Source organism: Pollachius pollachius (genome assembly GCF_949987615.1).
Source record: "Pollachius pollachius genome assembly, chromosome: 1".
Taxonomy (NCBI): Eukaryota; Metazoa; Chordata; class Actinopteri; order Gadiformes; family Gadidae; genus Pollachius; species Pollachius pollachius.
The window spans coordinates 46,546,193-46,570,770 of record NC_136934.1 but is presented as its reverse complement, the minus strand read 5'-3'; the positions used below and the strand labels follow the sequence as shown (position 1 = coordinate 46,570,770).

Genomic DNA, 24,578 nt, shown 5'->3' with positions numbered 1-24,578 from the left:
GACATCGGCTATTGGGGGAGCGTCCGAGATACATTACGGAGCAGAGCTGTTTCATTACGCACCGCCAGGAGAAATACAAACAGCCCTGTCTCAGCTGGCGGTAAGTAACAGCCAAGAGCGTGCGGGCGGGCGGAATGGAGAGGGGAGAGGGATGGCGTCTGAGAACAGCCTGGCAAGGGGACTTTTATAAATCAGGGTGGGATTGGCCAGCTGTGCCTTCCCTACCCGCCCCACTACATCCCCAAGACCTCTGCTCTGTGCCGAATGGCCCTGCCTTCTGTCGGGACGGGGGGGGGGGGTGTGTAAGAGGTTACAGGACAGCAGAGCGAGCCCAGAAAGGTCTCCTGCAGCAACCCCATCTTGCAGTAGAAAGGACAATTTTAAAAAGTGGGAAAATGAAACACTCAGGGAGGAGGAGAAACAAATGGGGAGGGGGGGGCTACCGGAAAAAATACACAAAAAAGTAGCGCCGAGAGATAAAGTACAGGGGGATGGGGGAAGGTGATATGGGTAATACGGGCAAAAGTGGTGATATGTATTCACAGGAGGCGGCGTTTCCTGCCTCCCCCTGCGTGGATGACAGGCTAAGTGTCGGAGGGAAACAAGAGATGTCTTCAAATATCTTAAAATCTGCTTCTGATCCCTTCCAAAGGGTTTTACAGGAATCAACAGGAGAGCCCGGTGTTTTTGTTCAGTGCCATGGACACAAACCCTTCCCCACCTGCCCTCTGAAGCCTAAAGCCCTTGCCCTGGGTCAAAATCCAAGCCGTGTGCACACCTCGGGTGGGAGAGAACCATCACAACAGTCCCCCTGCTGGGAGCCAGGCGGCGGTCGGCTTTGATAGGCTGGAGGGGTGGAGACGGCAGAGCGGGGAGGAGGAGGAGAGACAGCAGCCACAGAGAGCCAAGACATCCAGTGATGGAATCCTGAACATCTTCCCCGGTGCACCAGCCTGGCTATTACCAGACCAAGCCAATCGTAGATTGCAAGTTGGTCTGGGAAAGCTACAGTCATTTTCTTCAGCACAAGAGGCGTGATCAACGGGCCTAGTTCAGCTGACTCTGTACGTGATTGGCTGCTTGCCGTCGCCTCCCTGTCGTCATTGTGTTAAACCAGTCAATGGCGCGCCAAGGGGAAAAGCCAGCTTGGTGATTGGCTCCCGCCAAAACGTATCGGAAGCAGAAAGAAATGTATTGCTCTTCTCCAGACCCTTGTGCAGACCAAACTAAATTCACCGGAAGAATGGGAGGGGCTACCGGTGTACATCTTGGCGGGAGTCTGGCCCTCTCTACGTGTGATGAATGTGGTCGGAGCAAACTAAAGTGAAAACAAAGTTGTAGCCAAAGTGCGGGTGCTTGTGGAAGGGGGAGACAGGTAGGTTTTGAAGTAGTCGTCGTATTGGTCATATTGGACTCGTGTGTAGCAGTAGAAGCAGCTACTTTTTCATGTAGGTGTCAAGTGTGCAGTAACTATTAAGTGTAGTTGGGGAGATTTACGAGGTCATCGTGTTAAGATTCATAGTAGTCGTAGAAGTGGGACTTCTCTCGGAATTGATGTGTAGCACTGGGGGTGTTTTATGAAGGTATTGTGTGTGGCTGTGGCGGTGTACTTAACAGCACGACAAAAATCTCAGGGACGGAAATGGTGCTATAGCGAAAACGCAGAAGCATCGAGGTGTAAGCGAGACTATAGGAGGAGGGGTTCAGAGGGAGTGCGAGCGAGGTTCTTCCAAGGGGCCCACCGCAAGCACACTCCCAGACACAAAGAGTGCCGGTGGAGAATGACAAAGACAGCAGAGTCCTCTTCAGAACAGGGAGGGGAGGGGGAGGTTGTTGGAGCCGGCACGTAGAGCCAAGCCACTGCACCCTCTGACACTGCCAAGCGTCAAACTTTCAAGCTCATCTTCTCCAAAACGAAAAAGGGTCAGGCAGTCATTCACTCCCTCCCTCCCTCGGTCGCTCACATCCCCTCACTCTCCTGACTCGCTGGCCCCTGCACCCAGCCACCCCTTCACCCCTTTCATCCCGCGACACAAGCCACTGGCGCCCCGCCCAGATCTCCATCGTTTACACTGTGGCCGAGGAGGAGAGGCGAGCTGACGGGGAAGGGTTTCAAACACACAAGATAGAAACGGTGAAAACGCAATTTTCAAAAGTCAAGTGCCTGAAAGTCAAAGAATAGGCAGAGGAAGACGGAAGGGAGGAGGCGGAAGAGAGACAAAGGGAGAGGAGAGGATCCTGGAGGCCACAGACAACGACACAGTGAGCCAGCGTCATGCCTACGTCAGATTTAATAAAGAGACACGCTGATAAGTGTTGCACAACAGCTATGGAGATAACAAGAGTTTGTTCCAACGATGCTGGAATACGTCTTGAGAGAAAAGCTGAGTCAAAGAGTGAGGTTGCCATTTTTCTTTACTTGATTTGATTTTCGGTCAACGTGTGACAACATGGCACTCTACTTGACGCACACAGACAGACTTGAGGGGTGTCAACAGTTACACAATTCAATCACAGTACACCTAAAGCATAGGTCCCACCGGACTGTGGTTGCATTCTGTGGACCTTGTTTTGAAATTGCATTTCCTCCTTTTTATTCCACCAGAAGTGAAAGTCGTGCACACATCGGAAATTGTCCGAAGCAAGTAGCGAGTAGAGTTGATGAACTGGTTGGAGTTCTGGCAGAAGCTGACTGAATACCCATCTAGGCTACAAAAAGGACTTGTAGCCCGTGTTACAGAGTAGGTGATATATTTATTGTAAAACAATTCTTTGAAATGGGCCTGCCTATCACACTGCGGTGCTCATTTATGCATTCATCGGTTAAATAATACCAACACATTCACACAAAAAAAGTATTGCTTCTCGTAATTAATCCCGATTAATCACAAGACTGACGTGTGATTGAATAGCTTACTCTTACTTTGAATCGTTTTACAGTCCTAATACATGACTCACTACAAAACGGAGGAAAAGACCAAGAAGCTTGCAAAAGCTCCTGCATGCATTTTGTTTTGAGCTAGGTGCCTTGTTGCAGACCCATCAGGGAGATTAAAAGCGAGCAAAAAAGGGACTCCATTTAACCGATTGGAATGGTCTTGCCCCCCTCACCTTTCGCTGGCCCCCCTGCTACGGCACTTAGAAACAGGGCCCCGCAGCGCGGCTACTAGCTGACAGCAGTTTATTGTAACGTGTGTGAGTGTCTGCTACTTTTAATGCACTAGGCAGCCGAAAGCAGCGTGAAGCCCAGGTACCCTACCGGGATAAAGGGGGTCCCGGAGTGATGGTTTGCACTATTTGTGTACGTCTCATATTGCAAATGGTAAGCGTAACTATTAGAGATGTTAAACTACTCTCCTTGGTAATCTTTTAAGAATGTGCAGGAATATGGGAGTCTGTATGACCTGAGAGCCAGGTTTTAGCTAAAGGCAAGATGATGCAATCTCGCCTCCATTGTCCGAACAAGGCCTTGGATCACGGTTGTCTTCCTCATGCATAGAGACTTAGTCGGGTCAGGAGACACAGGCACACAGGCCTCATTCCTTGTATGCAGGAGGCTCTTAATTGGTGAAATGACCTGCGTTTCTCTAGTGCACTTTGCAAGAAGATTACCCAGCACCACATGCTCACCACACACACACACTTTGCACTAACTGTATTAGTCAGAAAGGGTCTTATTTAACCATCATTGGAGGTTGGACCAGATGCCCCTAATTCCATTTACAACCCCCCCTCCCCCCCTGGTTAATGCGGACCCCGACGCCTGGCCTATGAAACAACTTGAACCCCATGGCCGGACATCAAATGAGTATACCCTGTTGGACTCCCAGAACCAGCCCGGGTGTAGTGACGGGAGAAAATTAATGTCGTTCACCACTTTCAACCTTATTGAGACTGCTTGGCCTAACTTACTGAACATCTCCTCTCCTTTGACAGTATGTAAAAATAGTCGTCATGATGGCAAAACTTTGTTAAAGGGATGAAAAACGATGTCAACCTTTCTCAGATATTTTCTTATCACATCTTATACAATCAACAATGCAGTTGGCTAATCATCTTTTAACGTAATCGCTCATGTCTGCTTTAGGATGTTCCGTCACCTTGTGTGTTCAATGTTTGATAGCCCTCGAGTTGAGCTGGATCCGAACTGGCACCTTGGCATGCATCACAGCAGCATCCATTTCAGCGTGTTATAGTCAACAACAAAAGACCTACAGTCGAGTCTCCCGACGCCAGCTCTGCTATGCCGAGCCGTCTCGCTCGGCATGCTGTGACCCGTTGGGTCTGCTACCCGCTTTACAGCGAACCTCTGCCGTAACTGAGTCGCACTGACCAGCAACGGATAACAAACCCGTTAACTTCCTCCACACATCCCTTATATTTAGGCTACCAGGTAGAGTGCACTTTGGCCAAATCAAATTCTCTTTACCCGCAGCGAACAATTGATTGGTCGGTGAATAGGTTTCGAATTTAAGTCAACCCAAGATTTTCTTTCTGATGTTCACAGCCTCTTCCACAGTGATGCACAACTACACAAATTGCGTGCTCATTTCCTCATGTCAAGTGCAGAATTTTGCGGCTGCATAATTTCATAAAACGGTGAAGAGGGTATATCAGCCAGAGATGTTTGCCAACTCGACTAGAAGCTAAACAACAGTTCAACTTGGTTTGCTCAAAATAAAATAAAAAGAACCAAACACATTGTTACGTTATTGTTGCTGAAAAGGTTACTCGAACAAAATGTTAAGTGCCTCCCTCATTCGGGAGCTGCACTCCAACTGACAATATAGTAAATATAGTCGGGTGAATGGGGTTAGGGACGTAGGTGGGTGCTGAAGCCCGTGAAACAAACTAAGCATTACAACAGGGGCTTGGTCCTGCACTACTTTCCTCTCCTTCTCCATCCTATTTACATTTTCACTTCATCCCATGTGTCACCTACTCCGGCTTACCCGGATTCAGAACATGACATTGCAAAGTGCGACCGTGGGGCGTCCAAACCAGACGCCACATTTGATGTTTACCGTCTTGCCCAATAGGGTCTTCCCCAAGGTCAACACTGGCTTATTTGTCTCCGTGGGAAAAGCTCCACCATGAAGCCATTACCTGTGAGCGATGGCGGCCAGCCTCATATTACTAATGCCGACACATTGCGCTCCACTGGGGCTCAGCGGTGAGGGTTATCTCGCCATTTTTTATGGACACCGAAGAGGCGATGGCCAAGGAGAGATCGACGATTGGACAAATCGAGGGGATCGCCTCCGACGGTTGCATTCGATGTCCTCTTGTTCGGACCTGACCCGGGGAAAATCTGAAGGATCCCTACAAATGCGTCTTAGTTGTGTTCATGAGGGTGTGTCCGGATCATCACTGCATGTATTTAAGTCCATCCATATGGCGTTTCTTATACATATTCATACATCTAACGAGCAAAGTCAGGAAAAGATGCAGAAGAATTTTTTCTGAATCTTTGAATCAGATCTGTGGCCGCCAACCATTGCAAAGTGGGAATTTCTGATAATTTTTAAGGGCATGACAATACAATAAAAAATATTTTATCTGTTGCCAAGGAAACTGTGGTTGCCAGAGTGTCAAGATGACATTTTCTTACCCCCTTTCTGCACTGCAACAACACAGAAGAGGGTATGCCAATTAATATCATGATTGATGATGATATTAATTGAACAAGGCCATAATGCCATTGACAAGCCTGATTACCATGGTAATGATTTTTTATTCCACTTACCTACTGCATACAATTAGTTTTTTGTATTTTTTCGAAACTTGAAAGGGTTTGATGCTTTGTGTTTTATGTTTTCGCCTCCACTAAGGGACGAGTGTTCTGCATTCATAAGTAGTACAGCCATTGCTGGACTCACAGAAATCTGAATTCCTCCCATGGAGCCAACAATTGGATATGAAAGTGTTTTCCGTGACTGAGGGGAACTACAGGGGTTTTTCCATTAGTGTGTGTGAGTGTTGAAGTTGCATCGTGTTCGACTTGACTGACAAGAGGTTAGACTACGCCCGAGGCAGAACTGCCTCTACGTCCTCTCATGTTGGATCCAGGCAAGGCTGGACGCAGCCGTGACGGAAATTGCCTCTTGACGTACAAAGTCGAGGCCTCATTTAAATAAATATGAAAACTAAACGGCGTCTTTGGCATGACGACAAAACTGTTATTTCTTCACATTCGGTTGATAATTGTGCATTTTTACTTTTTATTTCCAATATTTGTTTTTATCCAATATCTTGGACGTTACACCTTAAAGACATGGCATGTGAATCATCCCGATGTTGGTATTAACTCAAATACGCATAGAACTTTCAGAAAATTATCAGTGTAGTCCATCTAAGCATGAACAAAGTGAAATGCTCCCAAAACCTTCATCTCCTGGTAACCAATTTATGTCTGTCATTTTGTGTCCCCCATCACACCCAATTGTGAACTAGATCTACAAAAAAAAAGGTAAAAAAATGGAAACAAAGTTGAACCTTCTCGTTTCCACTTGAAGGTTACCATGCTTTGTCGAAAACCATCAAGATGTTCAAAAAGTTCAACCGCAGCTGAGCAAAGACAGTGAGCGCCTTCGTTCAGGAACATCTTCATATGCCACCGTGTCTCCACAGCAGATGGTGCCAAGATCCAAACGGCGCCTGGTTCGCCCGGTCCTCTTGTGAAACAGACGTTTGTCACCTTCGTCGTTCCGGAGATGGCATGAGGTCGTGTCTCGGAGTGAGTGAGCTAGCGAGCGAGAGGAAGGGAGCGAGCCCGAGAACACGCCGCCTTTCCCCTCCTGCATCCAGCTGCACGTCCAGGGCTGGACGAGACACCATCAACACGTTACAGTCCCTGGGGAGCGCCACAGCCTGGAGCGTGGCTCCTTTTGTCCCACTGGCGCTACACAATATCCCAATTAGAGCCAGGGCTAAGACGGTGTCCTTGGGACAGCTCATCCGGCCACCTGCGCCAGGCGCTCAATGCTTTTTTTTACTCGCTCTTTTCTGCCTCTGCGAAGATACCGGTATAAAGAGAAATCGCAATATAATGCACATCCACCGCGGGAAGGGGCTGAGTCAGCAAATGTGCCCTGGAGGAGAGCTGGACAGCTACCAGGCGCAGCTCTGTGTGTGTCCAAGACCGCTGGAGACGATCGTGTGATGCTGCTCCACCGCACCACAGGCTGTGTCGGTTAAGACACGTTTATTCAAGTTGTTTGGAATAGAGGTTTACTTGTAAACCAGAGATATTAACCACACACACACATATTGGCAAAGAGCAAACTGTGGCTAGTTGAGTGTGGAGTGAGTTTGCACCATTGGCATAGGAGTAGCATGCATGACGTATACATGCCACACAAATGGAAGAGACAACGTCAGAGACAAGGAGAGGAGAAATGGAGAGGGAGAAAAAAAGGAAAGGAAATGACTGGGGCAAGAAAACGAGCCAACGGTGGACACGTATCTGACCGTCTTGTAGCAGGGCACGCGATTCAGTTGTGTGTGTGTGGTCGAGAGTGAGTGAGCGAGCGAGGATCACTGTCAGAAGAGCGGCCTCCAGGGCAGATGCGAGCGTGGCGGGTGAATGTCAGTGGAGATGAGAAGCTGATGAGTAATTAAGCATGTCCTCCACACACACAATTGCACCGTATCTTCACAAGCACACACACACACACACACACACACCAATCTCCCTTGACATCCTGAAGGCCACCGGCATAAATGCACTTTTTTTTATTTTCCTTTTCCAAAAGGAATTGGGGACACAGCAATTCTCCCGGCGAGCGGTCAAGGTCAAATGCTGTGTGTGTGTGTGTGTGTGTGTGTGTGTGTGTTAGTGTATTAGTGCATCTCAGTGTGTGAGAGAGTGTCTTAGTGTGTGTGTGTGTGAGAGTGTCTTAGTTAGTGTGAGTGCGTGTCTTAGTGTGCGCGTGAGTGTCTTAGTGTGCGTGTGGGTGTGTCAGCAGTGATAAATGTGTGTGTTGTCGGGGAGTAAATGGCCTTATCGAGTTTGCAGTCCGGCCCAGGGCTAATTCTCACCACTGTGATGGTGAGGGCCGAGTGTTTGTGTGAAGCTATTTGCGCCCCCACACACCCTGTGTCACTCCGTGTTCCACCTGGCACGTGGGTTAGGAGCAATTACTCTTAGTTAAGCAAGGCCTGCAGGAGGATTGGCGCCTGCCCAGCACGCATCTGTGTAAACAGACCCAGTCGCACACAAACACACACCTACACTGTGTGCCCCACGTCCCCCCTGCTGGAGGGATTGTCAACAGGACAATAAGGATGAATGGAAGAACGCTGGGCTGAAAAGTAGCGATGGTAACAAGCCACCTTGTTTCAGCATGCTGGGCATGCCTGCTGTCACACAACTTTTTAAAGGGATGAGGGGTGATATAATCACACCGGCACGGTAAAGCACCCCACGTATGTATGTATGTGTATATATATATATATATATATCCCAATGGGAAACAAGAAAATAAAGTATGAAATCCATCTGGGTAGGAGGAGGGGGGTTTGACTTCGTTTTTTTGCTGTCCAAGTTTATATTTTCAGTTTCCAGTAGGGCTGTCAAGGGATTTTCTAATTAGCAGCAGCCAGAAAAACAAGAGGTTGTTGGGGTTGTTGTAAAAAAAAAAAGGAAACCATCGATTGTACATTTGGGCCACGGCAGAGCAACCCATTGAAGGGTCACCTCTGGGGAAGACCCCATCACGGAGGTAGTGAGGCAACCAGAACATACATGGACCAACGCATGCACCGCCTGCAGCTTGAATGTGAATTTAAAAGCACGCCAGTCGTATTTTTGTCCCCTCCTGACTTCAATTATCCCAACGTGAACATGTCTGCTAGGGTCGACAATTAAAAAAGCCAGTGGATCGCCACACTGAACCTCTCATTCCAACGAAGGATAGACGGCTTGCGCAGGGCGGTAGAATCTGCAGAACCTTTCACTGGGCAGCCCACACTGACCAGTAGACGATGGTTTCACACAGCACACTCTGTATTCGTCTGATGTCTCCGAGTGGACCACAACAGCAATGATTCCATACAACTGAAGAGGCATTTCTATTGCGTACCATTTTTTTGCAGTATCCCTAGAAAATGTTTCTCATTTTAAAAAAAACATTGGGTACGTGTACTTTTTTGGAAACCATTTGTTTTCCCCCCCTCTAACGTTTTAATCCACTGTCAGAATGAGTTACATTGCATATAAAACAACCTATAGAAACGGGTTTGACTGTAGCGGATAGACAACGGCTTGGAGTCCATTTCTCTACCTGGTCTGTTTTACATCACAAAGAGCACGCCTGCTGGCTCATAAATGATGAGGCCTTCCAGTGCAGAGTGAGGGGGGTAGGGCTGCAGGGAGGGGAGAAGGGGAGAGAAAGGGGGAAACGAGGAAGGCGCAGAGAATGCAATCCACTAAACTCTTCGGGAGGACAATATTCAGTGGATGTGTCAAGGGCCATTAATAAATCAGGGCCATTTAAGTGATGGAGAAGGGCCAAAGGATATAGCTGAAACCCCGGCCATATATTGCTCCGCAGCCCAGCGCGGCCACACACAGTCCACAACGAGGACGCGGAACATATATTCAAGAGACTTAACAGTTCCTTCAAAATGTCACCGCCGCCACAACAACAAGTCATCCACCGGACCCCAGGGTCACGGCGAGACAAAGTGACAGGAACAGAGAGAGACAGAGCAACAAGAGAAGAAGCTCCTGGGGGAGAGGACCCAAGTGGGGGTCTTTGCTTGTGTTTAGCGAAGATGACTTGTCAGCACGGGGCCCGTCTAATTACATCACGCTGGAGTCGGGGCCTGTTCGAGTACCCCTTGTGCCACCTGCGGAGACCGGGGTGGGAGTGGCTGTCGTCACACCAGGACTAGTCACACATTGGGTCCAATGCGACACTGTGTTTAATGAAGGCAGAGGTTTGTGAGTCATGCATTCACAAGGCAGTGGAAGCACGAGCAGCCTGGAAGATTGGTTTGATTTGTGGCGCGGCCATGAACAAAGCAGTGTGTCAATGTCGTCCAAGACAAGCTGGCGAAATGCAGAGGTTTGTGAAAGCCCACGTTTTTTGCCCTTCATTTGGCTTGGTTCATTTTGTTCAAGGTGCACCAGAGCGTCATGATGTAGCAATATAGACACATTTTAAATCGGTTTCCGATTAAAAATCGGTGACCATTTAAAAATGGGATCGCCAAGAGATGTCAGGGGCGAGCGGCCACACGTCCATGAACACAGCTCACCCACAGCAGCAAAACAATGTTCCTGGGGCCAAATGTCGGACCAACTTAAAATAGCAGGCCAGGAAAGCCCTGGCTAATCAGCTGATGGCACACAAAACAGCCTGCGCTTGATCCAAAGTTTACTCCATCATATTTACCCCAAGCCCAAGTGCTGTGACTAATTGGGCGGTAAGTAATTGCCATTCAAACGGTAAGCGGTTGAGAGTCTAGTCCACTCGGCGGGAGTGAAACAAAACACAAGATGTCAACCTAAAAAAGAGAGGGTGCCATTCGGCAAAAATCAATGCTCCTCATTAGGAGTGTTAGCTGCATCAAAGGACATGTTTTAGGGCTTTCTCCCATTTTAAAAACACTGGAAATGCTTGGCGATCCGCCACACTAAAGCCCCTTCTGTCAGAGTATCCGATCACATGCCCTAGTGTCATGTCTTTCAGCCAATAAGGGCACTCATTTAGCAACTGTCCAACCCCAGAACTTAAATTAAGATAAAGAGGCTCCATTGGTCAATGTAGGTTTTGAGAACCATGCTTGTTCCTGGAGAGATTTTTCAAAGCCAGGTGGCAAGCCTCACAGTGACAATGAGTAATCGGGGCACAACCTGCAATGGACACTGTGGGGGGATGCTGTGGCCCCCATTCACTTTTCCAGGCAAACTGAATCATTGCACCTTTTTTTTCCTTTTAGAAATTCCTTTACAAATATTGCTATGACAGGGCTTAAGTGGCAAAAACAAACAGTACACACATTATTCAATTGGGGAGATAAAATTTGAAAGCTTTTAGAAATAAGAATAATTTGTACGGTGTACACACAGCATGTAACTGAACACAAGACTAAATTCAAAAGGCACAACCAAAGTAAAGTAAAAACAAAAAAGGTACCAATCCAAAAGCCTTTATTTTGGACCTTTGAATGCTAATTGCTCTTTCAGTTTTCACAAGTAGTAACTTCCAGAGAACTGCCTAGTTATCTACCACCAGGGATGACGGTTATAAGCAAAACGGTAATAAGCTCTCAAATATTTCCCTTTCTCCGTCGATATTCTGCTTAATGAATGCACATATTCATCACCGGCTAATTCTAATCCCTGTTCGAAGTAACAAGGAGCAACTCGACAGGAGAGAATATAAGTAGACCATCTCCTTCCACTTTCGTGTGTCCCAACTCTGTAGTACAACCCATTTGATCTTGGTCCTCTGTGACATTATGAAGAATAAAAGGCCCCAGTGATTGCATAGCAAGCTGAGATTCACCTGGTGAAGTGTTCAGCATACTGGAGTAAACCATGGGGGCTACTTAATCATCCCCAAGGGTTTTTTCAGATATGTTCATATCCAAAAAGCACCATATTAGCATGCCAACCGACAACAAATGAAGAGCAAGGTCATTTTCCCTCAGTTGATAATGACCAGCCATTGTTTTTCAGAGCACTTTCCCTAAATGCTCAATTACCATAATCCTACTTTCTAAAAACCAACTGTCTGATGTGGTAACCCTTTGAAACCGGCTCCCCTGGCCATCTTTACGCTACTGTTACATGTGCTGAAACCACAGGAGGTGCACAGCTAAACGTCGTCAACACACTCTGCTGGAGGGCTTCCGATTTCTCCGCGTGTCTGGAGAATGAAGGCCTTTTGACAGCGGCGCATATTTCACTATTCACTTCCTGGCCACACAACAAGGACACAATGTATGTAAGGACGGAGGTGGTGGAGGCAGCTTGGGGTTCTGGCCAAGGTTCATCATCAAGGGGCTGCTTCCCCCATTCTCCCTTTCTATATTCTCTCCCCCTCTCTCGCTCTCTCTCGCCTCCTTTGTATTCTTCTAGGAATGGCCAGAACTGCAATAGCAGCTCCACACTGGCACCTGTTGACGGAAAGGCAGCATAGCAATGGACGTCGCACGGACGTCCATATAACAAGGACACACTTGAGGGAAAATCATTAAAAACGTGTTTGTGCCATACAGACACTTGCACCATGGCCACAACCTCAAAACACATCTGGAAAGTGAGAGGGAATCCGTCTCTAGCCGGTGAAAAAAAAGTCAATATGGCGGTGTGCAACAAGCACACACAAAAAAGAAATAGATATCCATAAGAACACATGAGCCAGTTTCAACCCAACCCTAACACGATGGTCCACAAAGACAACAGTGGCAGGTGGACCCCAGCACTGGGGAGCTTTTCAGGAATATCAATCTGCAGATTATGCAGCGTCACTGAATACACACTCAGCCAAGAGTAGGGGGGAGGGCGGGGGTTGGCCTGCATACTTTAGCACTGCGGTATATGTGACAGTGGCTTGGACCGCACAGAGGACAAAGGGAAACATGCCTGCCCTTTCCATAGTACACCTTCAGCTCAACTGGTTGCTTTTGTTGGTGTTGGGGAGGTGGGGGGGCAAATAAATGAATACGAATCAAAAGGGTGTAGCAGCACCGCGTCCTTGAGGTCGACCTGGGAATTGGGCTCTGGCCAGCGACTAACGCAGAACAGGAACCGCTTCCAACAAGGCCAGGGAGAGCGAGGGAATAGCAAGAGAACGTATGCTGACGAAATAGAGCGCCGTGGTAGACACCAGTGTCCAGCTCCTTGTGAAACCACAACACATGGACAAACACCCGAGAGTCCTGGGCTTAAATCACAGCAATTATCCTCATATCTGGAGAGTGCCTTCAAATGGGGGAAAGTTATTTTTTAAAGATGAACTGAACTGAAATAGTCAACATCGATAACGTGTTAGTTATGATCATTATTAAAAAATGACAATTTTTTTTTTAAAATCCATATATAGCTATTAGCCACAAAAGAAGATCCGTTAGTATTAGAGCGCCGACATTTTCGATGACGTCACTGGCATGGTAGGACTAGTTCGTTGCTGCGTCTTCTACACTCCGTGTCTGACTACCACCCGGTGGAGAGGGATCAATTTCAGGCTCCAGCTCCACCTTCGGATCATGTGGGTGTGACTGGTGTGCGTGTGGGTGCTGCCAGAGCATGGACACTACCATTGAATCGGTCTGCTGCCGAGAGGTCCCGGTCAACCTTGACCATCTAATGGTGGGATTAGGTTGCAAAACCATGCATAGGGCATTTCGGATGCTGTGTGGCGAGAGAGGTTTTGGAAGTGGCCATGCTCTCTCTAAGGGACGTCCGAGCAAGACGGTGGAGCGCCCCATAAATAGCAACCACAAGTAACAAGGCGAAAACAATCTTTCCCCCTCCGTTTTCCTTCCGTTTCAGGAATATCTCCGTAAACACGGACTCATTGCGAAAGCGCATCGAGCTGTACAAACGCTGTAGTACCTACATATTCAATCGTTCTCCACAAAGAAAAGTGGAGCGCATCAAGCCTGCGCGCATCCAGTCTGTGCGCTGTATACAAACATTCAAGTCAAGGAGGAGATAGCAGTTGTTAAACATTTTAGATTGAGTAGAAATACTTTTTAATGAACAGTTAGTAATTAAATTGACCAAGGGGCTGTATTTAAAGCTACAAAAATACAAAAAAAAACAACTAACTTTCAACACAACTCTAACGTCGCTTCAGGCATCCACACGAATCCTAACATGACACCGCATAGGTCAGATTTTATTTGAAACCACCCTGGGACCATGGACCTATTAAAGAACATGGTTTATTATCTGCCTTATAACATGGTTATTAAAGACATGGTTTCACCAAAAAAACGGCTCCGTGTGAACGGGGCCTGAAAGACATGTTAGATGCACTTTGGGAGATACACCCGCGGATGAGCATAGATGCGAGGTGGATTCACAAGTGTCACGTTTACTTTAGGTGGATGTTGGAGGTTTACTTTCTGGTGGATGTTGATGGATATTGCACAGCTACATCTTACTATGAAACTATTTCTTCAAGTGTAACTCCCTCTTCATCAGCAATCGGCTAGTCGGCGAACATCAGGGTGATTAGAAAGGGACATATGTGGAACTTCTGTTTACAGACCCGCCGTGGTTTAATTAGCAGCTTGGAAACATAGATCTGTGATATCGTCGGAGTAATAGTTTATACACTTGGTCGGAGTGCTAGCTTGTGGAGATTGACATGACAGGGGCTATCGGAGGGTTAGCCAGTTTCAAGGCTGCCAGCCATGTATTAAGGGCTGGTTTCCTATTCAAAGGTAGCCTGTGTAAATGTATGATTACCCCAGCTGCCTTGGCCCTATATAATTCATTACTGCAGCCAGGGGCAATGCAGTATGATCCTCCTGTAGACCTGGTTGTTTGCTTTTCTGTAGCCATTTCAGCGAGCCTCAGAGTCCGAGTCATTACCTGCTATGGCTGCTAGAGCCACAGAGTAGAAGTAGGTTACCATGCCAGTGACGTAGCTGATTGTTGAAATCCAACATGGCGGCGCCCCGTAACATAAACAACACTTTCACCGTACAATTTTATCCCTTTTAGCAAGTTCAGCCATTTTTAGTTATTGTACCAATGAGAAGGCAGACAATACATCTGTTATATCAACTAAACTTCAAATTTTAGTTCAGTTCATCTTTAAAATGTGTGGTGTTATTTTGGCGGGCTAAAGGGTATACAGGGAGAAGAAGTGCGCCATCTGCAACTTACTGCGTTGAGGTGATTACACATAGCCATTGCCCTTTCCATTTCCGTCATCCAATCAGAAACCTTCCACTCAAGTGCCATAGAGGACTCCATAGATGGACACAGTGTCGTTTGAAACCGTGGCCAAGCAGTTGGTATACAGTACATTGACTGCGTTTATAAAGCGTTTATCTAGCCACTAGTCAAAGTGCATTTGTATTTTATGCCTCACTTTCGCTCACACACTGACGGGTCGACCGTGTCCGATGACAACCAGCTCATTGAGGACAGTTGGTCTTGCTAAAAAAGGGCGGTCAAACCATTGTCTCTCCTTCATTCACTATAGCATCCGATACCAATATGATTTGTCAAAATGACTTCCTTTAACCGACTCTGCCCAAGACCATTAAGCAAGTGCAGTGCAGTACGCAGACTCATTTTTACTCAAAATAACACTTATAACTGTGCACAAACATATTGGAACAACCAATTATAATAGTCGCAGAGTCAAAATGGAGCGATAAATAATTGTTTATTTGACTATAAAAATAAAAAAGCATAAAAAAATTAAAGTTATTTGGCCGCTGCCATTTCTATTAAAGTAATGAACAAAAATAAAGCACAACTCTCTGTACCAGTGCCCATCATCATTATAACGCACATTTTTTACCAACCGAAAATTCCAACTGGACCTCTATTTTCTTACTGGGCTTGAATTCTTATGGTGATTCTGTGAACAAACTTCTTTTGGAATCGAAGCCAAAGTTTGCTACGGTATTGTAATGTTGAGGACAAACCCTTTCCAAGATGTCACTTAAACCACTGTGAAATGCCCTCCAGTTACGTGTCCACCAGGGTCAGATAGGGGAACAGGTTAATGCATTGCAAGTTTCCGTAAATGTTCAGGTGTATAAGCAGGTAAAAAACTTTACATAAGACCCTGACACTAATTCTTAAAATCTGAAACCTTGTGTTGACCTTACAGAAACTTATTTGAAAAGGGGGGCTCATTACCAATGCAACAGGCGGAAACCTCCATGCATTGATATTTTGTTCCTCACCAGTTGCCAAAAGTAAAGCGTGATCTTTTATTTTGTCCCTCTCCAGGTGAAGTAAAGTCCCAGTTTGGGTCTTGTTTTTGGATGAGCCAGCTTCCCACTCCTGGAAGAAAGCGTAAGAACCCAGTCTCTACTGCTGCAGAATCCACATCTGGCTTCATGTCGCTGAGTTGAAGAGAAATGGCCTTTTTCCACCGACAGTACCAGCTCCACTCGCCATGACTTATTCCATCTAAAGAGTACCTCTTCAATGTGGGCCGGGTCGTCAAAGCACGCATGTGCGAAACTTTGCCACATACGCGACCACGCGACACATACAGACAGGGTGACGCACAGGAGCGTCTCCACCTCTGTCACGGACCACGCCGTGTTCTTGCGCGCTGATCCTGCCATGTTCAATAATCAATCACTGTTGTTGACTGAACGCTGATGCTAGTATTTAAAGATACCAGGTGTCGGACGCCGGGCGTCGGGTTTCAGGCTCGGCGGTCTCGCTCATCATTATTCATCCAGTGGCCTCACTCTGGTCAATCAGTGGCCAGCAGCGTGTTTAGGTCGCACAAAAGTATCAGTTCAGCTCTTTTGGAACATCGCCGGAGGCAAGACTAAAAAAGTACCAGGTACCTCATTTTGGCGATAGAAACGCAAAAAAAGGCGGGCCGAGTCAAGGCGAGTTGAGCCGTTACTGTCAGAGGAAAACGGGCTTAAGCGTGCTTGGGTACTATGAAAGGCGCTATATAAATATATAAACTAGTTATTAATATTACCTTTTGCAGGCAGTTGAAGTTAAACAAGCCACTAAGACCCTAACCAAACAAAGAAAAGGGAGCTGGTTTTGCTTGGGGAGGATTCAAATCACATTTCTCCCTGTTGACTCAGACCGGCAGCGAGTCACTCTGCATCCAACTATCGCCGACCACCTTGAGGCTATCAGATGCTCCTTCACAAAAACAACCGTCACGGTTGTGAGTTGGTTCAGAGTAAAAATGATCTAAAGGTTTCAAGGGGGCCGAACCATTAGAGGAGTTTACCCGCTCTAAAGCCCTAATTAACGGAGAAAGGTGTGAAGACACGGTGGTGGCGGCAATTTATTTATTTCTTTACACTGACAAAAAAAACATTTATCCACTGCTGGAGCCTGTGTGTCGGGGATATTTTCCGACAGCACAGCTTGTTAGCGCGATGCCTGTTAGAGCCGGATTCGCCTCTGCTCACCTCCCCCACCATACCATTGTTCTCGGCTCACTAGCCCTGTACTGAGTCGCTGCAGCTGCTGCTGCAATAACAAGGTGTAGTGTAAAAGAAGAGAAAAAAAGTAGAAAATAAAATGGTGTACGTTGAATGAGGTGGGTGGACCAGGTTGGTCTAGTGGTGTTGTGTGGGGGGGGGGGGGTTTGAGGTCCAAGGGCTCAGAGCGGGTCTTTGAGGATCTGCCGTCAGGGTTTATAAATACACAGTGTGATGTATACCCGTCCACGGTAGCAGGAGTCACACCTCATCCCCCCGCAAGTTTGAGGAGTGATGGCAGGTACAACCCCCACTGACAACGGAGGTCACCCTGTTGCTAGTTAAAAAAGGTGCTGTTGCACTCTCTGGTAGCCACATAAAACAATAACCCAAAACCCACAGCACTGCAGAGAAGAGTCCACTGACTCGCAACACCTTCCCGTGGGATCCCTCAGAGACCTGGCCCAAACTACTTTACCCCATTGTCTTTCCCCTTGCCTCGGTGTGAGGAAACAATGGGAGTAGTACGATTTGTCAGGGGTAAATGGGGCCGCTTGCAAAGCACATTCACATTTAGCAGAAGCTTTTATCCAAAGCGACACTTCCAATAAGTGCATAAGTGAGGAGAGAAAGAATACTTCGCCGTCGGTACAGCAAGGACGTTCATAGAACCAAGTGCCAAGCACTAACAATCGTTAGGTCGACCCATTCCCCCTCTACAACAAGGACTGCTAGGATCAGACGCTACACGATGCTTGGTGCTATATTCAGGTGCGAGGGGAGGTACCTTCGTCAAAGTCGGCGTCGTCCTCGGTGTGCTGGGGGAAGGGGAAGCAGTTGGTGATCTCCAGGCGGTCCTCCACCACCAGGCCCAGTAGGACCCCCTGGACCACCTCGCTGCCCTGGCCCTCCTCCTGGTAGTGCTTGATGATCTTCAGGACCACCTGGGGGACAGAGGCAAGAGCACCGTTGGTCGGCAACCGAGGAGCGAGCTTATTACGGTTGGACTCTGGGGTTTGGTAGGTTTGAGCGACACATTTTTCATGCAAGAGCTGCAACCCGGTGGTCTTGATGTTGGAACCAGGCCGTAATGAGGCGCGGCGGAGAAAAGAGGTTGCGGTGACATGCGGTAGATTCTCATTACCATCAATTACTTCCTTTTCATGTTGTTGGCTGCCATCTTGGTTTCTGCGATACGTTTTCGCCCCTTCTCCCCGCTCTCTGAAAGGCCGGCGCATGAGCTGCTCGCTTTGCCCTGTACTTATTAGCCGGTTCTCAGGAACATTTAGTCCATCTCGCCTCAGCAAATTCGTTTTTTGTATCCTTGATAAGACAATTTTCCCCATTGAATTGAACCCAAGTACAAGCAAATGTACTAACCGCCACACAATGGGTGAACAACCGATGACCTATCCATTCTCATGAACCCAATGTGCTAACCTATCTAAACAATTGTACTCGCATAACTACGAATACCTTTTGTTATGTGCAAGTCAAACTCCAGTACAAATAAAAACATTGATGGTATTTTGGCTGAAACACAAGAACGCACTTCGATCATCGTAAGTGCACCATGGACATTCTTCAACGTAATACATCGATGGAATCGATCGACTGGTTATGCATCCGATAAAGCACTCAATCCGCAACATTAAATGGACGAATGTTATGGGGATTAAATACATGATGGGCAGACCCTGACCCACCAGACCTTTTGACCTCATGAAGCTGGAGGGTCCAATCCCTGAAGGGCCGCGATTTAAGAGGACAGATAAAACAATGTGTAAAAACACAGTGAAATTAAGAAAATACACAAACAAACACCATTTACGTTTTTTAAGAAGAATTGACCAAACACAAAAATGGATGGATGTAGAATGCACTTATTATAATTTGTAGGTCCCTCATGATAAATATGTTCTTTTGGCCGGCACGTCAGTTAAAGGATAACCCCTTGAGATTTTATAGACTTAGTGAGCGTCAAGTCATATAACACACACACACACACACACACACACACACACACACACACACACACACACACACACACACACACACACACACACACACACACACACACACACACACACACACACACACACCATGTTGGCATTAAATGATTGCTAGCTATTTTAAGTGGCAACCTGTGTGGTCCAAATATGTTCTTCCCTGATGTAAACTCATGGATTGCCATCAGGATCCTTTTTTAAAAGGTTGTGGCTAAAATTGGTTTTCCGGACAAAAGTTGCTGGTACGGTATATCTGGAGACCACTCCGACCCGATACAAACAGGGAGGTGGTTAAGAACCAAGCGTTCGTTGGGGGGATGGAGGGATCGAGGTCCTCATTATTTAACGAGGTAGAGCATTCTGAGACGCATTAGGCTCGTCTTTACTGCCGAGCACCACTAGAACACAGCCCAATGAGATTGTGCTCCCAGAAATCAATGAGCACAGAGGGTGTGCTCTAGCTCATCACAGCACCAGGCCTGCCTGACAACACTGTCCGCGACCGCACTGAGCACAGCGCGTTCGCCCGTGCGGACAGAGGCACGCACGCACGCGGTACAATAGGTGTAAATGCATGACATTCACACACCCTTCTATACGTTATCAAAAATGGACAGACGCATTGAAAAACATGAGCGAAGATCTTATAGACTATATATATAAATATATAAACACACTGTCGAACAGAACCCTGAAGGAGACAAGGCTGGAGTCTGAATGAACAGGAAGAGGGAAATGGAAGGGAGAGGAGGGGGGGGCATGGAGAGCATAAATCAAACTGATTTGGGTGTCGGCAGGTCACTGCCATGGGCATTAATAACACACACACAGAGCACAGACACACAGCGGCAGCCGCAGAGTCGTACAAAAACACAACACCCTGGTACCTGCGGCCAACTGAGAGCTGTCACACACCTCACCCTTCACCACACAGGCCATGGAACCACGAAACAGAACATGTACCATGCGCACACACACGCACACACACACACACGCACGCATGCACGTAAGCATGACTGAACACATACATGCAAAAACGAACAGGAACAAACTAACACAAACAAACGAGAACTCACACGCACAAACACACACACAAACAAACTAACACACGCACACACAATGATTTATATCATCGGCGGGCGAATCCCGTCACACAACTGGCAGGGAGCCGCGGGGGAACCGGGTGTTGTGGGCAGTCAGAAAAATGAAAATAAATCAAATGAATGGCATACGGGCGGCGTCCTCGCCCTGACCCAGGGGCTCGCACCCCGTCTGAGTGCGTCAGAGGGGTGCAGATGGATGGCGAGTCTGGGCCGGAGAGGGGGGGGGGGGGGGGGGGGCTTGACGGAGAGAGGACCGCGGTGCCGCGTGCGGAACACGTTCAGAGTCGAGGAGGGGGGGGGGGGAATGGGTCGGGAGATGAGAGAGGGAGACGTGGGAGTAAAAGTAACCAACATGTGGGGACGGGGTGAGGAAGCAAAGAAGGGCAGTCGGGGGGGGGGGGGGGGGGGGGCTGAACACAATGAAAAGCGATCGGAGAGAGGGAGAAAGGTTGATGTACCGGAGGGTTAGACTGTCTGTAGGCACTCAAGCGTAGCGCGCACACGCACACGCACGCACGCACGCACACACACACACGTCAGTCAGACAGACAGCTGCCTTCCATCGCCGACCGCTCCATTCTCCCTCAATCAGTAAGGGGTCAGGGAGCTCAGGCACGACGCCCCGAGCAATCTAGGTGCTGGCAATCTGTTCATCACGCACTTAAATACCGAACCAGCCAGAGCAGAGGGACCAAGCGGAGCAGGAGGAGGGGGCCCTGCCAGCCAACTGGCCTTAAACAACGGGCGAGGGGGCGGGCACACAAACACTTTAGTAATTCCCATCGGGAGTGGAGCCGGTTGGTTTTCCGGAGACGTGTGCGTCCGACTTAGAGATTGCTGTAGATGGATGATATACACAGACGAGCACACCGCTTTACAGTGAAGCGGTGCAGTGCGTGCAGACACACGGGTCCGTTATACATTTGATTACTCTTTTGATTAAATTGCAACGAGTAGCAGCAATACAAATCGTTGGGTACACTACAGAACATGGTGATGTTCCATGTTCGCCTTATCTGCATCCCCCCCCCCCATTTTAAATGTCAACAGACCACATATTTTTTGTTGACTCTAAATGCCAGGTGTTCAGAATCAACCAGGGTCTGACATTAGCTTTAAATGTCTTTCCTTAAAAGTGTGTGTTGTTGACAATAACGTTCAGGATTTACGTTATTTTCTCTAGCGTCAACTGCCGAGTTTGGGTAGCCATTTTTTGGAAATGTAATTTTTATGGCTTGGCGTGGGAAAGATAAAGCTGATCTGGTGTGAGGTGAGGTGTGACAAGGTTAGTTAACTATACTCCACCAGGAGCCCTATAGCGGCTACAAAGCACCTGGTATGAGAAGCAAAAGCACACACGCACTTATACTGAAATCTTCTCCTACACTGGCACGTTATCGATCCCACTCAACAGCAGTTGGCTCGGTAAGCTCGCTTCATGTGGAGAGCCCCTGAGATTGATAGGTGGACAGAAAATTGTAAATCAACAGGCTCAAAATTGAAGTGTGCAAAATCAATTGCCAGCCAAATCCCCTGCTGGCCATTTTTTAATTTCCAAGTTGTAAATCTATCTCTCTCCGACACAGGCCTGCGCAACACACGGAGCGAACGGTAACCCGAGATTTACATGACCGACGAATGATTTGAGGACAGAGGGATAGTAATAAATGATCAGTGGGAGCACGTGACTGGCCATTAGTGCTGCACGATTTGGTGAAAAAGTCGTACTGCGATTAATGTGGACAATATTGCGATTGCGATATAAATCAACATGGTGTCATGAGTCTACTTGCCTGGTTATCAAGGAAAATGCACACAGATTGCTGATAATTTTAAAATGTTTAATCTCAACTCAAAACATACAAACTTAAACTAGCATAAAAAATACAAAAACTAAAAAATGTGTACTGTCAAAATAACAATATTTTACAAAATTAAATAAATAATAAATAAATATCTTTTTCAAAATAAAGGCATTTCTCCAGTGCAGAAATTTGTTTTGCCCATTTTTTTTTAAAAATTAAAATCGCAGCCTTTTGCGATTATACAATCGCAAAGGCTGATATCGCGATTGCGATTTAATTAATCGTGCAGCACTATTGGCCTTGTCTTAAAGGAAAACGTTGGGTTTGCTCAACCTCAACCCCGTTTTCCAATCCTGTTGGGTCCACAGGACTAATGTGGACCACATTTTTTTATATTATCCTTTCCGGAAGATTTCCTGTATGTGGTGATGTGTAATGGGAACACGAATCCACATTCCGGGAAATCTGCAAAGGCAATTTGCCAGCCTAGTACCTATTCACATTTCCGGATCAAAGCTTGTATGGCTGTGTTGTGAATGTGAGCAGCAGTCACATTGCCAGGAGAGGCACGTACAGGGTCCGTCTGACGTAGGACACCGACACGTTGAGTGTGCAAACGAATAAGCAGACTCTGCAGAGGACGTAGTTGAAACTGTGACTATTTTAAAACACACCAGGGCTTTTCGGGTGATCCGATAATACAGCTTATTTAATAAAATAATATAAATAAATAAGCATCCACAAGTGTTGCAGGACTGTCCCCTGGCCCATCTATTGTGGCGTTGCTGTGCCATGTATGAAAGTGTGCAAGACGGAAATCTTCCACAACATTGCTGCACGTGTGAATGATGAACAACACTAATGGTGCCTGAAAGGTGAACCCAGTTTTTTGCTGGGGAACTATGTGGAATGTGATGTGACTTTGTAGGAAGAACTTTTGTTGACTCTAAATGCCAGGTGTTGTGAATCCACCAAGGTCTGACATTAGCTTTAAATGTCTTTCCTTAAAAGTGCGTGTTGTCAACAATAAGACCAAACCTTTCTCTTCACTTGGTTATTTGTTACCATGTCCAACCAAGGCTCACTCAAGGAGAAGGATAATGAGAGTTGATTTGTTGCAGGAAGAGAACTGTGGAAACGAGAGTGAGAGCCGGAGGGGGAGAGTTAGTTTGTACAGAAAGAGTTGCTTTGCTATACAAATGATTTGGGTGAAGGAGAGTCGAGATTGTAACGACAATAGGGAAGTTCCCTGCAACAACAACATTTCAGAGCGAGACTTGGAAGAACAACAATAAACAGACCGGGATCAAGCAAAAGGGTTAGTGTCTGTAGCCAAAACAAGTGCTTTTAGAGGACGTACTTTGACGACCCCCCCCCCCCCCCCCCCGGAGGATTACATTGCAGCCTGCTTTCACGGATTACAGCTGCAGCTTTCTCTCTCCAAACGGCGACAATTTAAACATTTATTGTACTTATGTTAGACCCTTACATCCCACGTCATCCGACACTAGGTTCAAGGTTGAAAAATATAATCTGGAAGTTTTCCTCATATTTCTCCAAGAATGTACTTGGACAAAAGCCCACTGGGGGCCTTGGCTGTAACGCACTTCATTTCCTCCACTGAGGGAGTCTGGGTGGATAGGGTCGGTCTCACTAGGAGACAGCCGGAGACAACTTGATGAACTGGAAGGCACCCCCCCACCAGGGAGAGGAGGACTGAATATGTGCCGGGCTGTGTCAAGGAATTGCATGCATGCATATATATATATATATATATATATATATACACACACACACACACACACACACACATAACACCAAAACTCCAATGCAATACGTCATTCAATGCTTATATAGGGTTGAATGTTCGTATTCCATGTAATCAAAAGCAGAAATGATTATTTGTTGATATGCTCCTGAGCAGGTTTACCTGCTGGATCATATTAATGTCACTAATGACCATTTCTCCATTTATTTTTAGGTTAAATAACCATTCTGAAAATCAATACCCGGGCAAGGTATCGGGTTGACGATGTGCACTGTTTAATTGTGCTATTAGTCACCCATGCGGCTCCGGCTCCTCCAATCACTGCCCAGATCAAGGCTTCGGAGGTCCATCGATGTGATCGACCACAGTAGCAGCCCACCAGAGCGAACGACCAAAAACAGGTCTCTAGCAATAGCGCTCCGTTTGTATACGTTACGCTATTGAAACAACCTCTTATTGAGGTAGTTTCAATCCCGGGCCAAAATAGGGTACCTGCCCTGCTTGAGAACGCCCATTATTGCCATTAGAGAGTCGAGGGGGCAGGGCGGTTTGCGGGGCTTATTGGCAGGCCGTGGGCCCCGTTTTAGACAGGGTCGTGATGCAACTGCCAGCAACTACAGGCCATTCACGCGGAGCCGCGACTCATTAAGTGAACCTGGAACTGCCCCGGCCTGCCTCCAAAATCAGCGGAACATTTCACCGGGGACTAAATGTTTGTTTTGGAGCGGGCTGAGGGTTCCGTTTTGTTAACATCATCAGTTGCAATAGCTGGCCTTGA

At 47.1% G+C, this 24,578-nt stretch overlaps 1 protein-coding gene across 1 annotated transcript in view; it reads right to left on the bottom strand.

Moving 5' to 3' along the window:
* Positions 1-24,578, bottom strand: part of LOC307072035 (eukaryotic translation initiation factor 3 subunit H) — a 50,888-nt gene that overhangs the window by 24,135 nt on the left and 2,175 nt on the right. The window contains exon 2 of the mRNA XM_079731194.1: positions 17,903-18,059. Coding sequence (XP_079587320.1) covers positions 17,903-18,059 — 157 coding nt within the window. The remainder of the gene's footprint in view (positions 1-17,902; positions 18,060-24,578) is intronic.